The sequence below is a fragment of the Notolabrus celidotus genome, chromosome 21, assembly GCF_009762535.1.
Source record: "Notolabrus celidotus isolate fNotCel1 chromosome 21, fNotCel1.pri, whole genome shotgun sequence".
NCBI lineage: Eukaryota > Metazoa > Chordata > Actinopteri > Labriformes > Labridae > Notolabrus > Notolabrus celidotus.
The window spans coordinates 5,500,171-5,517,536 of record NC_048292.1 but is presented as its reverse complement, the minus strand read 5'-3'; the positions used below and the strand labels follow the sequence as shown (position 1 = coordinate 5,517,536).

Genomic DNA, 17,366 nt, shown 5'->3' with positions numbered 1-17,366 from the left:
TTTTTCATAGTTGTGGATGTTTATTTTCACTTTCAGCTTTTTGTTGAAGCTTGATTACACATGTAATTTTGATATTGTATATGAATTTTAAAGATACCATATACGTTTCCAGAGGCTTTAACCAAAATTAACCCTTTAATCATTCAATTCATCTCAGAACTTCTTCCCAAGGATTAAGACACACATTGAATCTTTTCTGTGCAGAGTCACAGCCTGAAACTGGCTCAGACCTCTTGAAACCCCTGCAGGGTGCCCGTATGCCCAACATCTAATTGTAGATCCAATATCAGATTAATTCCATAACGCCATACCTTGTGAGAAAACATCCAATTTAAAATATGACATTAAACAAACATAAGCATTAAAACACAAAATATTTCAAAATCTGAGATCAAGAAAGAAAGTAAAATTAGTTTAAAAAATGTCATTAAATTCATTCAGCTTCATGCTTTATTCTATTATTGTCTTTATATTTGTCTTCTCTAATTTTTAAATTTCCTTCGTAGGTGCGGCACGTCGTCGAGGATGGCATGCTGCATTTATACATCTACTCACTGAGGCCTATCATAAAGGGCACAGAGATCACCATCGGTTTTGATTTCGACTACGGCAGCTGGTGAGTACGAAGAGCAAACTCTAGTTGAACCACAACATTGTGGTGACATCGCTCTCTTACATCACGCCTTCATCTTTCTTCCTCTTTTCACATTCGTAGTAAATACAAGGTGGACTGTGCCTGCCTGAAGGGAAACCCCGAGTGCCCCGTGCTCAAGCACAACCTGGAGCCCACGGAGAACATGGGCTCGGGAGGCCGACGCCGACGAAGCCTCAAGGACAAGGAAATGGTCCGGGACGACTTGGGCCAGAACCAGAACGTGGGCCTGGACGGCGAGGGGAAGAGCAAGAGCGTGGGCGACGGGAAGCAGAGGAAGCTGTCTCCTCTTCGCCTCTCCATCTCTAACAACCAGGCAAGACTACACTCCACGCTTCACATCCACCTCTCATTCACTCTTCACTGTGTTACATGTAAAGACAGCTGATCGTTTTAATACACATTCACTCTTTTGATCCATGCATGCTGTTTTTATCTCTGTGAAATGTATATGCATGTTTTCCATTGTTTGTTACTATACATCCTTTTTAGTTCCCTCTTTTTCCCATCATCCCTTTATGCATTCACCTTTGCCCCCTCAGCTTATAATTTGGACGCCAGAGTACAGATTTTACCGCCACTGTGAGACACTTTGGTTCCTCTTGTATGGCAGATGTGTTACCTTCAGGTTTGTGCAGGTGTATGTCAGGAAGCGTGATTTCTCTTGTTTGTATAATCAGAAATAGACGATAAAAAAACTTTTCCTTAACTCATTTTAAAAAAGAGTTTTCTACTTTCAGAGATCAAGCTTAATTTGTTCCATTTGTTTCCTTCAGGACTTTAAAATCTAGAGAAGTGTTGTTGAAGATGTTTTGAAATTAGTTACTTGACCATTCAGTCATCAGTTAGGTCAGGGGTCAGAGTGCAGCTTTGTTATTCAGATACGTAGACTTGTTTTGCAGATTTTGTTACAGCCCTAGAGTAGAAAGGTGAGATAGCTGTCCCCACAAAGGAGGTCTTAAACTCACTGACAGTGCAACCACAGATTCACAGCTTCACAGTTTCACAGAGCGCAGTATGCCAGGTGCGATGTGGTCCATGTTGTAAGAGGAAGCAGGTGAAAGTAGCTGAAAGTAGAAGAGTTGTTAGATCGTCTCTTCAGGAGGACCGGGGCAGCTCGTAGGATCAGAAAAGGGTCTGAGCTGTTTGGTTTCTCACAAACTGACCACTTAAAACAGTCACGGCCAAATTCCACCAGATCCATGTCCAGTCCATGTCCGATCCGTCACAGCCCCAGATCTGATAGGTTTCTATTCTAGTCAATGTGTTAACTTCCACTGGATCCACTCCGTTGCGTTCCAGCTACGGCGCTGATCCGGCAAGTCGGAACGCAATGGATCCAATACGCAAGACTTCTATTTTTGCTGGATGGAGCGGGACAGGAAGTAAGGCACCCAAAAATTATGAAAACATCTGGTTATATTTCAAAATAAAACACTCTGTGTTATCACCAGATTTTTTTTAACTTAACTACAACAACAAACCGTCATTTTGAGCGGAGCCAGGCCTGAAGTCAACAGGTCAGAGGTTTTCAGAGGACCAGAAAGACAACATGGATGAGGAGAGGAGGAGGAGAATCCTTGATTCAGTGATTTCTGCAGGAAAACCTCGGTCTCATGACTCCAGCTGTACAAGAGAGCACGCAACGGATCAGAGATGGACCGGACACAGATCTGGTGGAAGTCCCGTGTTAGTTCTCGTATTTCCAGATTACTTCCCTCACCCCCCCACTTCCCCTTCCCCTTCCCCCTCCCCTCCCCTCCCCTCCCCCACTCTTACCTGTCTCCCTCTAGTCTGTAGTCAGACTGACTGATCAGCCATGATAAAGCGCCATACCCCGCTCTCCCCTCCTCTTACAGGATCCTGAGTTATATGAGGATCTAGAAGACAAAACCTCCGTTAGCAATGAAGTAGAGATGGAGTCAGAGGAGCAGATTGCAGAGAGGAGGAGGAAGATGGTAAGTGTGCCAAGCTTAGGGGCTACAGCTTTTTTTTTTTTTTTTTTGTGTTCTCCTGCCACGCAGCCGCCCCGCAGAGAAATCAAACTGTCCCCTGTTACTCTGGGAGCGGACTGCCTGCTAAAGGGAGCTGTGTGCTTGGATAGGAGCAGCTGTCCTTAAGCTCCCTTCCATGTAACTACCCTCCTCTTCATCACTCATCTGCTGCTGGTGCTCCCTGTCACTTTCAACGCCCCTGTTGCTGTTTTTGCTCAGATCTTCTCCTCCCTCTTACAGCTTCCCATTCTCTCTCTGTCAGTTTATTTCTCCTCATTTGTTGCCCCCTTTTTTTTTTTTCTCCTCCAGCGTAAGAGAAAATTAACCGGCCTCCCGCGCTACGCTCCCATTAACACCACCACCACCATTATCTCCCGTCAGTGGGAGCAAACCAGTATGTTGTGCCGTCATTCGAGCGGGAAACGTCCCCCTAGTGTGCGTTATACCTGGAGTTTATAGCTCTCACCTTCACTGCAGAGAGGAGTTTCAAATGGCCAATTACTGGCTCAACAGCTCTCTCCTGCCAAACTGCCGTACGTCCCGCAGAGATGGGATCAAACACACAAAGATGAGCGCCGTACACACAAACGCACACACGCACGCTCCCTCTTTTTTTCTCTTTGGAAATTACCCCGCAGTCAGCTCCATTTCACACGGTCGACCCAGGGTGCAAAGTGCTGACTCATCTTTGGCCAACATACAGTTCTGCTAATCGGCCAGAGAGAGATAGATGGTTAAAGAGCGAGAGGGAGGGAGAGGGGGGGTTGTATGCAGAGGGTACAGCCTTGTTGCCAGGGCCATATTGACTTTGGGAGATCCAATAGGCTGCTTTCTATGGATCGCGGCCCAGGAGAGAGAAAGAGAGAGAGAGAGCCGTGCCTGTCGGAGCGAAAAAAAGAAGTGTGCATTCACAAACTGACGATCGCTGGATGTGTGTGGGTGTGTGTAAATCCAGGCCGCGACAACGGTGCGGAGGAGATAACATCAGTGTGTGTTGGCATGATATCTCGCCCTCTTACAAAAGAGCCCCCTTTGTTTGAAAAGGCAACCTGGCTGTTTTGTCCTTCAGCTGATCGGCCTGTGTAGACAGATTCTGGGTTTTATTCTGTCCTCTGAAGTCTGTGTTCCCCCCTGAGCTATCATTATTTCATTAGATTAGTAGTAGCTCAGACATGTTACAGTAAAAAGTATCCGATCCCTAAAACCATCTAATGTGGACGCTTCACAGAGCAAGTACTAACTCTTTAATGTTTAGACAGGATTTAAACGCCTTCAGATTCAGAGGTATTTACAAAGGAGGAGTCAGGTGAGGAAAGGAAACATAAGATGGAGAGGGAAGGAGAAAACAGGTGAGGGAAGGAGGAGTCAGGTGAGGGAAGGAGGAATCAGGTGAGGAAAGGAAACATAAGAAGGAGAGGGAAGGAGGAATCAGGTGAGGGAAGGAGGAGTCAGGTGAGGGAAGGAGGAGTCAAGTGAGGGAAGGAGGAGTCAAGTGAGGGAAGGAGGAGTCAGGTGAGGGAAGGAGGAATCAGGTGAGGAAAGGAAACATAAGAAGGGGCAGGAAGGAGGAATCAGATGAGGGAAGGAGGAGTCAGGTGAGGGAAGGAGGAGTCAGGTGTGAGAAGGAGGAATCGGGACTCAGGAAAGAGAAGGAGGAATCGGGACTCGGGTAAGGGAAGGAGGAATCGGGTGAGGAAAGGAGGAGTCAGGTGAGGGAAGACGGAATCAGATTAGGGAAGGAGGAATCAAGTATGGGAAGGAGGAATCGGGTGAGCAAAGAAGGAGTCAGATGAGGGAAGGAGGAATCGGGTGAAGAAAGGAGATGTCAGGTGAGTAAAGGAGGAGTCAGTCGAATAAAGGTGGAATCAGGTGAGGGAAGGAGAAATCGGGTGAGGAAAGGAGAAATCGGATGAGGAAAGGAGGAGTCAGGTGAGTAAAGGAGGAATCAGGTCAGGGAAGGAGGAATCGGGTGAGGGAAGGAGGGAGGAATCAGGTTAGGGAAGGAGGAATCAGGTGAGGAAAGGGGGAGTCAGGTGAGTAAAGGAGGAATCAGGTCAGGGAAGGAGGAATCGGGTGAGGGAAGGAGGGAGGAATCAGGTTAGGGAAGGAGGAATCAGGTGAGGAAAGGGGGAATCAGGTGAGAGAAGGAGGAATCAGGAGTCAGGTAAGGGAAGGAGGAATCGGGTGAGGAAAGGAGGAGTCAGGTGAGGGAAGGAGGAGTCAGGTGAAGGAAGGAGGAGTCAGGTGAGGGAAGGAAACATGATAAGAAGGTGCCAGATCATCGAAGGCAACCCAGAACTTGTCTCCGACTTACAGCTGAGAATCAGATATTTATTATTTGAACCTGCGTCTTATTCTGATTCCAACTTCTGAGGCAGGACATGTTCAATCATTTTGTCATTTAAAGGCTCACATCCAGACTAAACTAACCAAGTAAACCCAAACCTTAGATCCTTTATGAACTGATACAACAGAAACTACAGCTAGCAGAACTAACACTCATGAAGAATCAGTCAGCTCTAACCGGCTAAAGAGGAGAAACCAGCAACACCTGAAAACTAAACACCTTCTAAGACTCTGAGTAAACTAAGCTTTGACAGTTTAGTAAATCCTGAAGCAACAAAACTGTTCCTAACATTCTCCACCTCCTACACAAGCCTGTTTCACACCAGCAGGGGATCAGGGAGTCACCAGTCCAGCCCTGTCCAGTGTTTGTGAAACCTTGTTCTAGGGGGACATGTCTCTTCTAAACTGGGCTGTCTCTTTATTAAACACTCAGGCCAGCCCAGCGGAGCAGTCCCATCTCCCTGTGTGGGCGGCCTCCAGCTGGAAGGGACTGAAACACAAGGAGGTAAACTTGACCCATACATAGGAAACCCTACTGCACCTTTTTACCAGCCTCCTCAACCCACCAAAAATGTCCCGGGGTGATTGACTGAACTGTCGTGTCTGTAAACCATGTGTGTTGTAGGGATAAAGAGGGGTGTTATGATAAAGGTGGTGCTTTTGGTGTGGGTTGTTTTATAATGGTGGAGGTAGAGCTGGGAGATTTGCACCTCATGTGCGTACAGAAAGGCAGTCAGCATGCTCTCACAAGGTCAGATGATAAAGTGCTCTGTAGACAGCGCTACATAAACTCAGGACATGTAGCATTTACATCTTTACAGCGTTTCTCCTGTTGCTCCTGACCTCCTCCCCTTTCTGTTTGTTTTACGCTGAAAGTGAGAGGTTGCTTCTTCACCCTCCTTTTTTACTCTGCACTCAGCTAGATCTGCTTTGGCTTTGTAGCACACATTAACCCATTATACCGCTGCTTTAGGGGCCTCTGTGGGGCTCCATGGACTAACGCCTTCCGAACCCTCCCCTGTTTCTCTCTGCAGACACGAGAGGAGAGGAAGATGGAGGCCATCCTGCAAGCCTTTGCCCGCATGGAGAAGAGGGAGAAGCGCAGGGAGCAGGCGCTGGAGAGGATCGGGACCGTCAAGACGGAGGTCGGGGGTCGCAGCGACATCAAGGACGAGCCTCCAGTCACTCCAGAGATGGCGGATTCTCCAACTGTGATGCAGGTGAGAGAAAAGTCGCACAAAATCCCTTTTATTTAAGAAACACTACTGAATTCTGTCACTGTTTGTGAACAGGATGTCAGAGTGAAGTTTATTGAGGCGCTGGTGGCCTAGCGGTCTAAGCGCCCCACATACAGAGGCTATAATCCTCATCGCAGAGGTCGCCGGTTTGACTCTAGGCCGCGACCATTTGCTGCCTGTCTTCCCCCTCTCTCTGCTTCCCACATTTCCTCTCTCAAGCAAGACAAAGATGCCCAAAAATATAACTTCAGGCAATAACTTCTATTCAAACGTGTTCTGACATTTCTTCTGTCTACCTCAAAGCCGCTCCTGGAGGTGAAAGAGGAACCGGGCTTAAAACCAGCGAAGGTAAAAGGCTCCAGGAACCGGAAGAGCTTCTCGAGGAATCGCACGCACATCGGCCAACAGCGCCGGCGAGCTCGCACCATCAGCACCTGCTCGGACCTGCCGCCCGGCTCTCCAATCGAGTCCATCGAGCCTCTGAGCAACGAGATGCCCGAGGGAGAGATGCTGCCTGCGCCCGAGCCTGAGGCCATCGACGCTCAAGGAGCCCCGGAGTCCAGCCCCCCACACAGCTGCTCACCTGCACCGGACAGAGTACGCACCGGGAGCAAGAACTTCAAAACTAAAAAGGTACGTCTTCCCTCCACAGCGTCACCTTTAGTGAGCTGCTGGGTAATCATGAGGTTGCAGGTTTACTTCATTATTTGAAAACACACCCCCCTCATGTAGAACCGTCTTCACTCAAACCTTCTGTGACGTCCTTCCACAGCACTTTGTGAGCGAGTGGGTGGGAGAGAAGCAGCAGCAGCAGATGCAGGACCACAGTGGAGTACGGACCCCGGAGCCGGTCCCAGAGAGGCCGCTGAGAATAAGCAGCGACCCCGAGGTCCTCGCCACGCAGCTGAACGCCCTCCCCGGCATGGCCTGCTCGCCACAGGTCTACAGCACGCCCAAACACTACGTCCGCTTCTCCTCGCCCTTCCTGGCAAACCGCAGCCCGACAACTCCGGGAGTCCCTACGGGGAGACGGCGTTCCAGAGAACTGCCAGAAACGCCACCGACCACGGGCTCTTGCAAGAAGGTACAGAGACCTGGATCAGTCTGTAGATCGACATGTCTCAAACTCAAAGTGCTGCTTTTTATTTACTCACCCTCTGCTCTTCGTCACAGCGATGGCTGAAGCAGGCTCTGGAGGAGGAGGGATCCCCCAGCCCGGCCAGGCGACCTAGTCTGTTCATGCCCTGTGAGGGTCCTCTCAGCCCCTCTATCAACGGAGACTCTGACAGCCCCCTCCCTTACAACGGCACCTGCTCTTTACCAGGTAAGTCTTCAGCTAAGGCGACTCTAACCTGCCTGATCCCTCAGATTATCAAACACACGTTTGAAGTTCAATATCTTACATTCGATCCATTCTTCCTGCAGAGTTGCCCACACCTTTGAAGAAGCGACGGTTAAGCCCGTTGGACGCCTGTATCTCTGAGAGCTCCACGCCCTACGGTTCCCCGTGTGCCACGCCCACCAGGGCCGAGCAACCGGAGGCCCCCGCGACCCCCGTCTTACTGGCTACGCCGCCTCGGACTCGAATAGAGGAGCCAAGTACAGAGCCCCTGCCCAGCACCCCAACACACACACTTAGCACCCCTCAGGAGGTAAGACCATCCCCGTCTGTCCTCCATCTGCACACAAACACACACCTTTGTTTACAAGAGATAAAGAGGAGCAGAGACTGAGTGTGTTGTTGTTTACAGAGTGAATCTTCAGCGGAAAGCTCCCCAGAGGTCAGCCGGAAACCCAGCGTACAAGAGGTGAGTTCAGGACGCAGCAGGACTCAGTCAGCCTCCACCTCTGCAGTTATATGGATCATATGTTAAAAACAGGAAGAGGTGACATTGATGTTTCTCTCTGTTCTAGGCCGATCGTCCTCCTTCGTTGGTCTCCTCTCCCTGCATCCGAGCCACCAGTTCAGACGGACTTCCCACAGAAGTCAAGCTGTCTGCTCCGGACAGTCCGCAGCCTCCAGCTTCTGAATCCGTGGACTCTGGAGAGGACCGTGCAGATGCTGCAGTGGTAGAAGTCAGCAGTGAGGCCTCCTCGTCCGCAGAAACTTGTGCTTCCTCTTTTTCTGGATGGATCAAAAGTCCGGACAGAGGCCCGACTGGACCAGCTGGCCTGAACTTCTCTCCAGTCAACTCAAACTTACGGGACCTCACCCCCTCACACACCCTGGAGCCTCTGGTTGCTCCGTTCAGGCCCGACGCTGCAGCGGGGGCTGCGGCAGGGTCCACAGCGGGGACGGGGACTCTGGTTGTCTCTCAGGCCCCCTTCAGTGAAGGACAGGGGCCGCTCTTTTATCCTTGCGCTGAGGAAGGTGGTCTCGCTTTCTCACGCTCGCTTAGCGGGGACGGCAGCGGAGAGGGCGGAGGGTCGGCGCAGAACCCACCACAGAAGAAGAAGGTGAATAAGCAGTGATACTGAATCCTTGTGCTGTAGGGAAGACTCTAACTCAAGTTTGATGATCACAGTATATATGTCGCAGTTTTCGCAGTCTAGCTTTTAAAATGTGCAGAGGGCCACATAGAGAAGAAATAGATCAGGAGAATGATGTCATTGTAGCTGTCTGGATGGCGCCCTCTGCTGGTGTAGCAGCAGCACTGCGCTTTGTTCTTAGATGACATGTGTTGTCTTGTGTCTCCAGGTGTCTCTTCTGGAATACAGGAAGCGTCAGCGCGAAGCTCGGCGCAGCGGCTCCAAAACCGAATGCAGCTCTCCCGTCGCCACCGTGCCGCCTCTGAGCGTGGACGCCTTCCCCTGTGCTCCGGAGATCACCAGTGAACCTCCTCCGCCCCCGGCCCCCGCTGTGCCCTGCAACACCACCACCATCATCACCACCACCCCCACCACCGCCACCACCCCCAACACCAACCCCCCAGCTGTCAAAGAGCCACAGCCCAGCGAAGAGGCCGAGGCGTCCGGAGAGAAGGGGGAGAGAGAGGGAGGAGAGGGACAGTGGTATGAACCGTCCAAACTACTAAACCATGAGTTAGAATTAAGGAGCTAGAGCTGTGTGCTGTTTGTGACGTCTCTCTGATGACAGAAATGATAGAATATATGTGTCTTTCTTTCTCCAGGACGTCGTCCACCTCTGTAGAGCAGGCCCGAGAACGCAGCTACCACAGAGCTCTGCTGCTCAGCAAAGACAAAGACACAGGTGAGAGTCGTGACAGGGACTCTCAATCATCTGTTTAACAGAGAGTTAGAGGAGTGACACTCTGCAGCGAGGTAACATGGATCACTGTGTGCACAAAGACTAGAGGGAGGGGAACATGGCAGGGTTGCAGGGAGACCAGGAAGAGACCCAGAAAATCCAAAGACAGCCATATGAGCTTTGGAGGAGCTTAGAAGTAGATTCTTGGACCTTTGGAAAGCCTGATCAGCTGTTTTCCACTTATCTAACTGTCTCCTGACTTCAACTTCAGTCAGACGTAGAATCAAAACAGCAGACTGCAAATATTTAATTAATTCCTCTTTAAGTTGAACCATTCCAAATATCTGTGTTGTCGTTTTCCAGATGCTGAGGCAGAAGGTGGAGATACACCCGCACTTAGAGACTGCCCTTCCCCGAGTCTCCAAAAGACCCCCACCCACGCAGTAAGTCAGCACCACCCACAGGAGTAAGATCTGAGTGTCGGTCAGGTATGAACAGAAGTCTGACCATCTCTCTCTCTCTCCTCAGCCGGGCTCTCCTGGTCCTCCCGCTCAGCCTCCCAGCCGGCCCACAAAGGAGGAAGACGCCGAAAGTCAGCCGCGGACGCCGAACCCCACCAGCCAGCCCCCGAGCAAGCCTGCAGGACCCAAACCCACCCCTCTGACTCCCACTAAGCTGCTTCCTACCCCCTTACCCTCATCTCCTGTTCACTACCCCGGACCCTCCCTCCTGCACTCCCCCAAACCTCAGCCTCAAGGCTCCCCCTTCCGCAGCCAGAGGGCGCTGTTCTCCACCCAGCCTCCGAACCAACCTCAGCCTCAGGCACAGGCCGGCCCCGCTCCTTTCCCCCAGTACAATGCCCAGAGTGCTCCCCCACCACCTCCCCCTCCTCCCCCGGCACCTCCAGTCTCCACGGCGTACTTCCCCAACCCGAGCCCCTCACCTGCAGGACCCTTCCCCGGGTTTAAACCCTCCGTTACCCCTCCTTACCCTCCTGGTTCTCAGCCTATGATGCAGACTCTCCCCATCAGCGTGCACTATCAGAGCTCGGCTGCTCCTCCACCGCCTCCCCCTCCGCCCCCCCACCCGATGCCCGGCCCCACCCTCCTGCACTTGCAGCCTCCTCCCATCCAGCAGCACCAGCTCCTGCTGACTACAGCTCCTCCGCCGCCGCCTCCTCCACAAGGCCAGGCCGCCCAGACGCAGCAGCAGCAGCAGCCACCTCCAGGCGGCGGCAACCTGCTGTCCCTCACCCCTCCTCCACCTCCTCCCCCACCTCCCCCCGCGCCCTCGTCCAACGCCCCAATGCAGCCCCTCCACTTTCAGAACTTAGCGGGGTTTCAGCCGGCGTTGCTGCACCCAGGTGCCGCCGCCAACCCTTCAGTACCCCCATCCTCGTATCCCCCGCCCCTTCAGCAGACCGGACTGCCTCCACCTCCCCCTCCTCCCCCACAACAGACTCAACAGGGCCAGGCTCAGGCCGCTGCCTCCCAGATGCCTTCTGGGACTCGTGGAGCTCCTGCATCCTCGACCCCTTTCCACAGCTCGGGGTACCTGAGCACGGGGTGGCACTGACCCCCCTCCACCACCTCCCCACAACACCGCCCCTGAGAACTCTGCCTGAGGGGGGGCGTGTACCATAAGCTGTAGATATGTTTTCTATGTACCTGAACACACGGCCAGTGGAAAAACAGTGGATTGTGGGTGAAAGGACGCTTTTTAAGAAAACAAGAAAACACGGACAGAAAAATTTTAGAAAAGGACATCAAATGATCTTCAAGATAAACTGTGGAAACGAAGATGGACGATCCCCGCGGTGCTCAGCGCTCCCTCTCTCTCTGGCCTCTGTTTGTTTTTATATAACCTCCTTATGATGGAGAGAAAGCTCTCCGCTCTGTGTCTTGTTTGGACTCCCATTGTAAGGCCCGCACTTTGTTTATCAATGGACATTCCAGCCTATAACCCTCCCTCCCTCCCTCCTTCCCTTCTTCCTCTCCCTCCCTCCTCTTGTCAGTTATTCCTTTGACTCCCTCCTCTCTCTCTCGTCTCTCGTCGGCTCTCTACACCTTTTTATTTGTTTAATCTAGTGGCTCATTATAGCAGAAGAAGAAAGCTTTTTGTATAGAGAAAAAAACACACTTATTTTTTTTATTCCTCTGTCTAACAACAAATATCTGTTCACCGCTGCAGATTCAGAAAAGACCCTGTTTCTAGAAGCCTGCCTCCCCGACCTGGGAGGCTGCACTCGTACGTGTGTGTGTGTGATTGTGTGTGTATGTGTGTGTGAACGCCGGTGTGTGTGTGTGTGTTGGGGTGAGGAGGAGAATGGCTGCTTGGAGGAGGTGTGAGACGTGGTGTAACGAGTGCTGTAGTCCTCTGAGGTAGGCGGAGCGGTCTCTCCTGCAGGTAGGACGTTAGCGGTTTATTTTTGAATATCAATGGTTATTTGTAGAAAGTGTAATTTAATGTATAGGTGGTTACTCCAGCTTTCACCAAGAACAGGTTGTAAATACTCGCTTCTTTTCTTTTCTATGCTTGTACAATTGGCTCCCATCCCATTTTGAAATATGGTTGTACATATGAACGCTCTTCTTGGCAAAGCTGAATGTTTCTGTGACTGTAGCATTATTTTTATTTTATTCCCCCTCTCTCTCTCTCTCTCTCTCTCTCTCTCTCTCTCTCTCTCTCTTTCTCTCGCTCTCTTTCTCTCTCTCTGGATTCTTCAACTTTGTCTTTTTTTAATATTTGTGTGTGAGTGTATGTTTGTGTGGAGGGGAGAGACTCACAGACACTGCACTGGTTGGCTATTTTCATGGTTCATTATAATAAATCACTGTAATGACAGTTTTATACAACTCGTGGTGACATGTGTCTCTGGGAACGTTTGTGCCTCCGCCGCCGCCGCCTCTGAGCGATATCTCCAATAAACAGACGCTGCCAAACGACAGGAAGCATCTGAGGACGGAAGAAGAGGAAGCCACTGCAGACGTAAGCTTGTACGCAGCAGTGATCAATCAATCAATCAAGCTTTGTTTATACATCACCTTTCATACAAATCAAATACAACCCAAAGTGTTTTACTGAGATTAAAAACAAGAAAGAAGCAGAAGTAAAACAATGGCAAGACATATAAGGGGAAAATAATAATAAAATTAAAATAACATAAAATAAAATAGAGACTAATGAACACCAACAATAAAATATGTGTAATTAAAATAAGTTAAAGCATCAAAGTTAAGAATATAAATAGATTTAAAAAGAGTAAGGATGTGAGTTTAAAATAAACTGAAGGCTAAAAATATCAATAAAACTGAGTAGATAAATAAATTAATAAAAATATAATATAACAGTTAAAATTACTAAAATAATAAAGCAACATTTAAATCAATATTCCAGTAAAGGGTAAGTTAAAAAAAAAAAAGGTTAAACTCTACATAAAAGCGTTTAAAAGTCTCAATATGTGCAAGATGTGCATAACATGAAAAAACCTCAACCTGACATGTTTTTGATTTAACTCTTTAAGATGGCATTTAAATAAATTCAGTTCAATTCAATTCAAAGGGCTTTATTAGAATGGAAAACATCTGTAATCATTGCTACAACTTGAATAGAAATAAAACACAAAATAACAAACCACTACAGAATACCAAAGATCAATGTTAAACTAACAGCAAGTTTCACAATTTTTTTAAAAAGTATAGAAGAAAGAAAATATATGAATAATAAAAAATAATAATAAAAATGACAAAATAAAAATAATTACAACAATAATAATAATTTCATTTAGCTTTTCAAAATATTTACAGATGACTACAGATTATTTACAGAAATATAAAGATAATAATAGATAATCTTTCTTAGGAAGTTTTATAAGGACAATAATGCAGGAGGAGGGGCGCTGGTGGCCCAAGAGGTCTAGGTGCCCCACGTGCAGAGGCTGCAGTCCTCGTCGCAGGGGTCGCCGGTTCTATTCCCGGCCGGTTGACCATTCATTGCATGTCTTCCCCCGCTCTCTGCTCCGCACATTTCCTGTCTCTATTCAGCTGTCTTATTAAATAAAGGCAAAAAGGCCAAAAATATAACTTGGAAAAAAAAAACAATAATAATAATACAGGAGGATATAAACATGCAGAGAAGATAAATCACATAACAAAGCTGACTTATAAGAATGACGTATAAGAATCCTTCAAACACACACATTGAAGATCAGTGCTTCAACTTCAATAGATAAATTAACCATGATTTTTCATCTTTAATCATCAGAAGATGTTTTGGAGATTAGAATATTTGTTAATATTCAAAGAAAGTGGCCTAGCGGTCTAGGCGCGCCCCATGTACAGAGGCTTTAGTCCTCGTTGCAGAGTTTGACTCCACGCCTCGACCATTTGCTGCTGGATAAACCGGCTTCCGTCTTTCTCCTCAGCTGTCCTAGCAAATAAAAGCCAAATGCCCAAAAATACAAGTTAAAAAGAAAAAAAATTCTAAGAAAAGGTTACAGCCAAGCGGCAACCTCCGGCCGCTAGAATTTAAGCCAATGCGGAAGTGTTAAAAACTGCAGTTCATCTTTGCCAGCTTCGGTCCTTGAAGATGATGATGATTCTCTCTTCACTGTGGACGCACATCTCAGGAGTAAAACTCACCGTATCACCATCTCTCTCTGCTCTTGTTGGGCAGCTTCATCCGGCTGAGTGGAGGAAAAGTGTTAATATGAGGGAACCAAACTATACAACAGATACAACAGACTCAGAGGCCCCAGAGTTATGAATGAAGTCATTCATAAAGATCACCAGTATGATGCTAACGGAAACTTACGGTCTGTGGTGTCAACAAGCAGAACTCTATCAGCGGATTGATTTGACATGCCGTGTGATCAGTTTGGTGTTGTTGTTGTTAGTGAAAGTTAATAACCATAGTCAAGGGGTTTAGACCAATCAGAATCCAGTTAGATAAAATAAGCACATTTAACCCTTTATATGTAAAAGTTGTCCCTCTTTACGACACCATCGTCACAATAATAGTCTAACATACAGTGGACTCACTCCTCATGTGTTTTATTATCTTTAAACTTTGACACAGGACAAAGAGACACCACACAGAGTCAGATATATTCATCCTCATTTCATTCATGTCCAGTTTCCTGCTCCCTCCTCTTTAATGTCCCACAGCACCGTGAAGTGTAATAACTGTGTCACACCGATGAAGGACAAACAGCCTGACGTTTCAAAATGTACATTTCAAAGTCAAGACGAACCACGGGACGGAGTAAACAAAGCTGTACGCACATTACAGACTTCAGGACACAGATTCTTTTTCTCACATTAACACCTGTTTGTGATTTATGATCACTACTTTGATTCTAGAACATCAAACACTGAACCATAATAAAAGTTTGTTTGTTTTTCAGTCCTCTCTTTGCTGAAACTCTCCGAAGGTCAGAGAGAGAACTCCTGCTCAGGGAGTTTGTAGATTTGATGCTGAAGGAGATCTGACAGCTCTGACCTGAAGTCTGTTAAGTCCTTATTTGTGTCGCTCACAGTCCGGGTAATTTGTGTTGATTTGATTCAGTCTGAGCAGCCGTCGCTCAGCGCTGCAGAGTGTCCTGGAGCTGAATCTCAACATGAAGAGTCTTTCTCAGGTTTTTCTTTTTCTCTGGATGCTCCATCGGCCTTCGTCACGTGGACAGGGACGACAGTTCAGACTTGGGGAAGATGATGACGTAACATACCAAAAACACAGGTATACTGGAGGAAGTGTTGTTGTTGATGTTTCTGCAGGAAGGAGCAGTTTGAGAAAAAGACGGATATTTTACAGACGGAGGCATCCTGGTCCCCGTGAAGGTTTGTGACTTCCTCTTCCTCCTCTTCTTCCTCTTCTTCTCTGATCAGCTCCACATCTCAGCCTCAGGTACAGGACAGGGACGCTGGATCCTCAAGTAAAGTCACATCTAGGCTGCAAAACCTGAGGGCAAGAGAAACATGTTTTTAACTTCTTATAACATCTCATCAATCAAGACAATAAATAAACAAATCTTTAAATCAAATCAACATCAGAATTATCTCACACAATAAAAACACATCAGATCTCAATTAAAGTGATTATGATGACTTAATGATGGAGTTTAATATTTGACTCACTCATTCATGAAAAAATAGATCAGTTAAATAATCAAGTTATTACATGATGAAGATTTGATTCTGATTCTGAATACATTACTGTGATTACTGCTTTTATAACTCCATTGATTATCACAGATTGTTTGAGGCGCAGGGGCGTCAAGCTCATTTCAGCCCAAGTTGATCTGAAGTGGGCCGGACCAGCAAAATCATAACATAATAACCCTATAGAGAACGACAACTCTAAATGTTTCCCTTTGTTTTCGCGCAAGAAAGTATAAGTGCATTCTGAAAATGTTCACATTACATGAACTATCTTTCTACAAAAACAGCTGTTGTATTTTTCACCATGATGAGTCTCATAGTGGGGCAGAATATTTTACTCTTTAAAGGTGACATATCATGCAAAATGGACTTTTTAATGGTTCTCTACCTGAAATATGTTTCCCTGGCATGTCTACAAACCCCCCGAGAATGAAAAAAATCCATTCTGCCCCTGTTCTGATTTCTCCACCTTTCTGTAAATGTGTGTGAAACGAGCCGTTTCAGACTTCCGTGTTTTTGTTACGTAACAACAATATCCGGTCTGTCACGGAGTCAGAGCTCGGAGCTTGTTCAGCTCATAGACTGCATAAAATAATACTGAATCCCCCCCTCCGTTTTTCATTACCTGCACAAATGTGTGCTAACAAGGAGCTTAGGAGGGAGGCATGCTAGTTGTAGGCTGTCTTAATAAACACAGAGGTCGGTTTTACTCCCCACGTCTGCAGATTTGAAGATCTAGTGGATGATTTTTATTTGTCATGGATAAGTGCTAGCGCTAGTTAGCATAGCTACATAGCTACATGTCGTAGCTGTGTACCAAGACACACGTCTACATACTGACAAATAAAACAAGAAACACAGAATCTGTGACCAATCCTTCAGAAAGGTCCTGCTACAGGCGCCTCTCCGTCAGGATCAGATTCTGGATCAGATTCAGAGGGTTGAAGTAACGTGATCTCTGAGCAGCCGTGTATATTCAGCCAACATGTAAACATTAGATCAACGTGCTGGAGAGCCGAGGCACATCCACTTCCTGAGGGGGCGTGGTCAGAGAGAAAACAGAGTGTTCTGAGGAGGACTGAAGAAGAGGGCTTTTCAGGCAGACCAAAATCTGATTTCAAAGTGTTTTTTTTGAGCATAAACTTTAAAGACATGTTTTGGGGACCTCTTAGACCAATATATATTGATGAAAAAGCGTGATATGTCACCTTTAAGTCCTGAAACCTGCTGCGAACACACCAAGCACACAGGTCACCCATTCACCTGACACACAGTGTAATGTTTACATCAAAAGAACAGATAGATTATAATAATGAAGAAGGTAAAGTTGATTATTTTGGACCCCTCAGCTCCAGCATGAACAGTTTGCTTGCTGGACAGTGTTGTATGCAGGAGTGTAATGCTAGTGTTAGCAGTTAGTGGATCATCTTATAGTGCTCCAAAAAGTCTTCATGAATCTCAACCGGATAATGCAAACAGCAAGTCATCTATTTTCTCACTTTGAGAAAAAAAGTCCCAGAAAAAAAGCGCCGTTCAGTCAGCACTGATTTTATGCGACCCCCAGAGGACATATTTGAAATAGTAGTTACGTTTATTGAAAAATTCCAGTTAATGTCTTCTCTGTAATTTTTTCACTTTGCAAAGTCGTTCCGCGGGCCGGATTTGAATCTCTGGTGGGCCGGTTTTGGCCCGCGGGCCGCATGTTTGACACCCCTGGTTTAAGGCGTAGGGGCAGGGTCAGTGATTATAAACCCATGTTGTGTTTATTTG

General features: G+C 47.5%; 2 protein-coding genes across 14 annotated transcripts in view; one reads left to right on the top strand and one right to left on the bottom strand.

Moving 5' to 3' along the window:
- Window positions 1-12,293, top strand: part of kmt2e (lysine (K)-specific methyltransferase 2E) — a 37,317-nt gene extending 25,024 nt beyond the window's left edge. For 4 of the 12 annotated variants that reach the window (XM_034673210.1, XM_034673208.1, XM_034673209.1 and 1 more), the window contains exons 11-25: window positions 507-616; window positions 716-968; window positions 2,512-2,610; window positions 5,426-5,497; window positions 6,027-6,212; window positions 6,534-6,863; window positions 7,003-7,314; window positions 7,404-7,554; window positions 7,656-7,882; window positions 7,982-8,038; window positions 8,145-8,687; window positions 8,929-9,242; window positions 9,362-9,441; window positions 9,802-9,881; window positions 9,967-12,293. In XM_034673210.1, the coding sequence (XP_034529101.1) occupies window positions 507-616; window positions 716-968; window positions 2,512-2,610; window positions 5,426-5,497; window positions 6,027-6,212; window positions 6,534-6,863; window positions 7,003-7,314; window positions 7,404-7,554; window positions 7,656-7,882; window positions 7,982-8,038; window positions 8,145-8,687; window positions 8,929-9,242; window positions 9,362-9,441; window positions 9,802-9,881; window positions 9,967-11,013 (3,861 nt within the window). In that variant the 3' untranslated portion in view covers window positions 11,014-12,293. The remainder of the gene's footprint in view (window positions 1-506; window positions 617-715; window positions 969-2,511; window positions 2,611-5,425; window positions 5,498-6,026; window positions 6,213-6,533; window positions 6,864-7,002; window positions 7,315-7,403; window positions 7,555-7,655; window positions 7,883-7,981; window positions 8,039-8,144; window positions 8,688-8,928; window positions 9,243-9,361; window positions 9,442-9,801; window positions 9,882-9,966) is intronic. The other 8 variants (XM_034673215.1, XM_034673214.1, XM_034673213.1 and 5 more) reach the window with 3 other exon arrangements.
- A 2,170-nt stretch (window positions 12,294-14,463) lies between these two features.
- The window catches only part of lhfpl3 (LHFPL tetraspan subfamily member 3), a 55,130-nt gene continuing 52,227 nt past the window's right edge, over window positions 14,464-17,366 (bottom strand). The window contains exon 4 of one of the 2 annotated variants that reach the window (XM_034672974.1): window positions 14,464-15,399. The gene's annotated coding sequence lies outside the window, so the exon portion shown is untranslated. The remainder of the gene's footprint in view (window positions 15,400-17,366) is intronic. The other variant, XM_034672973.1, reaches the window with a different exon arrangement.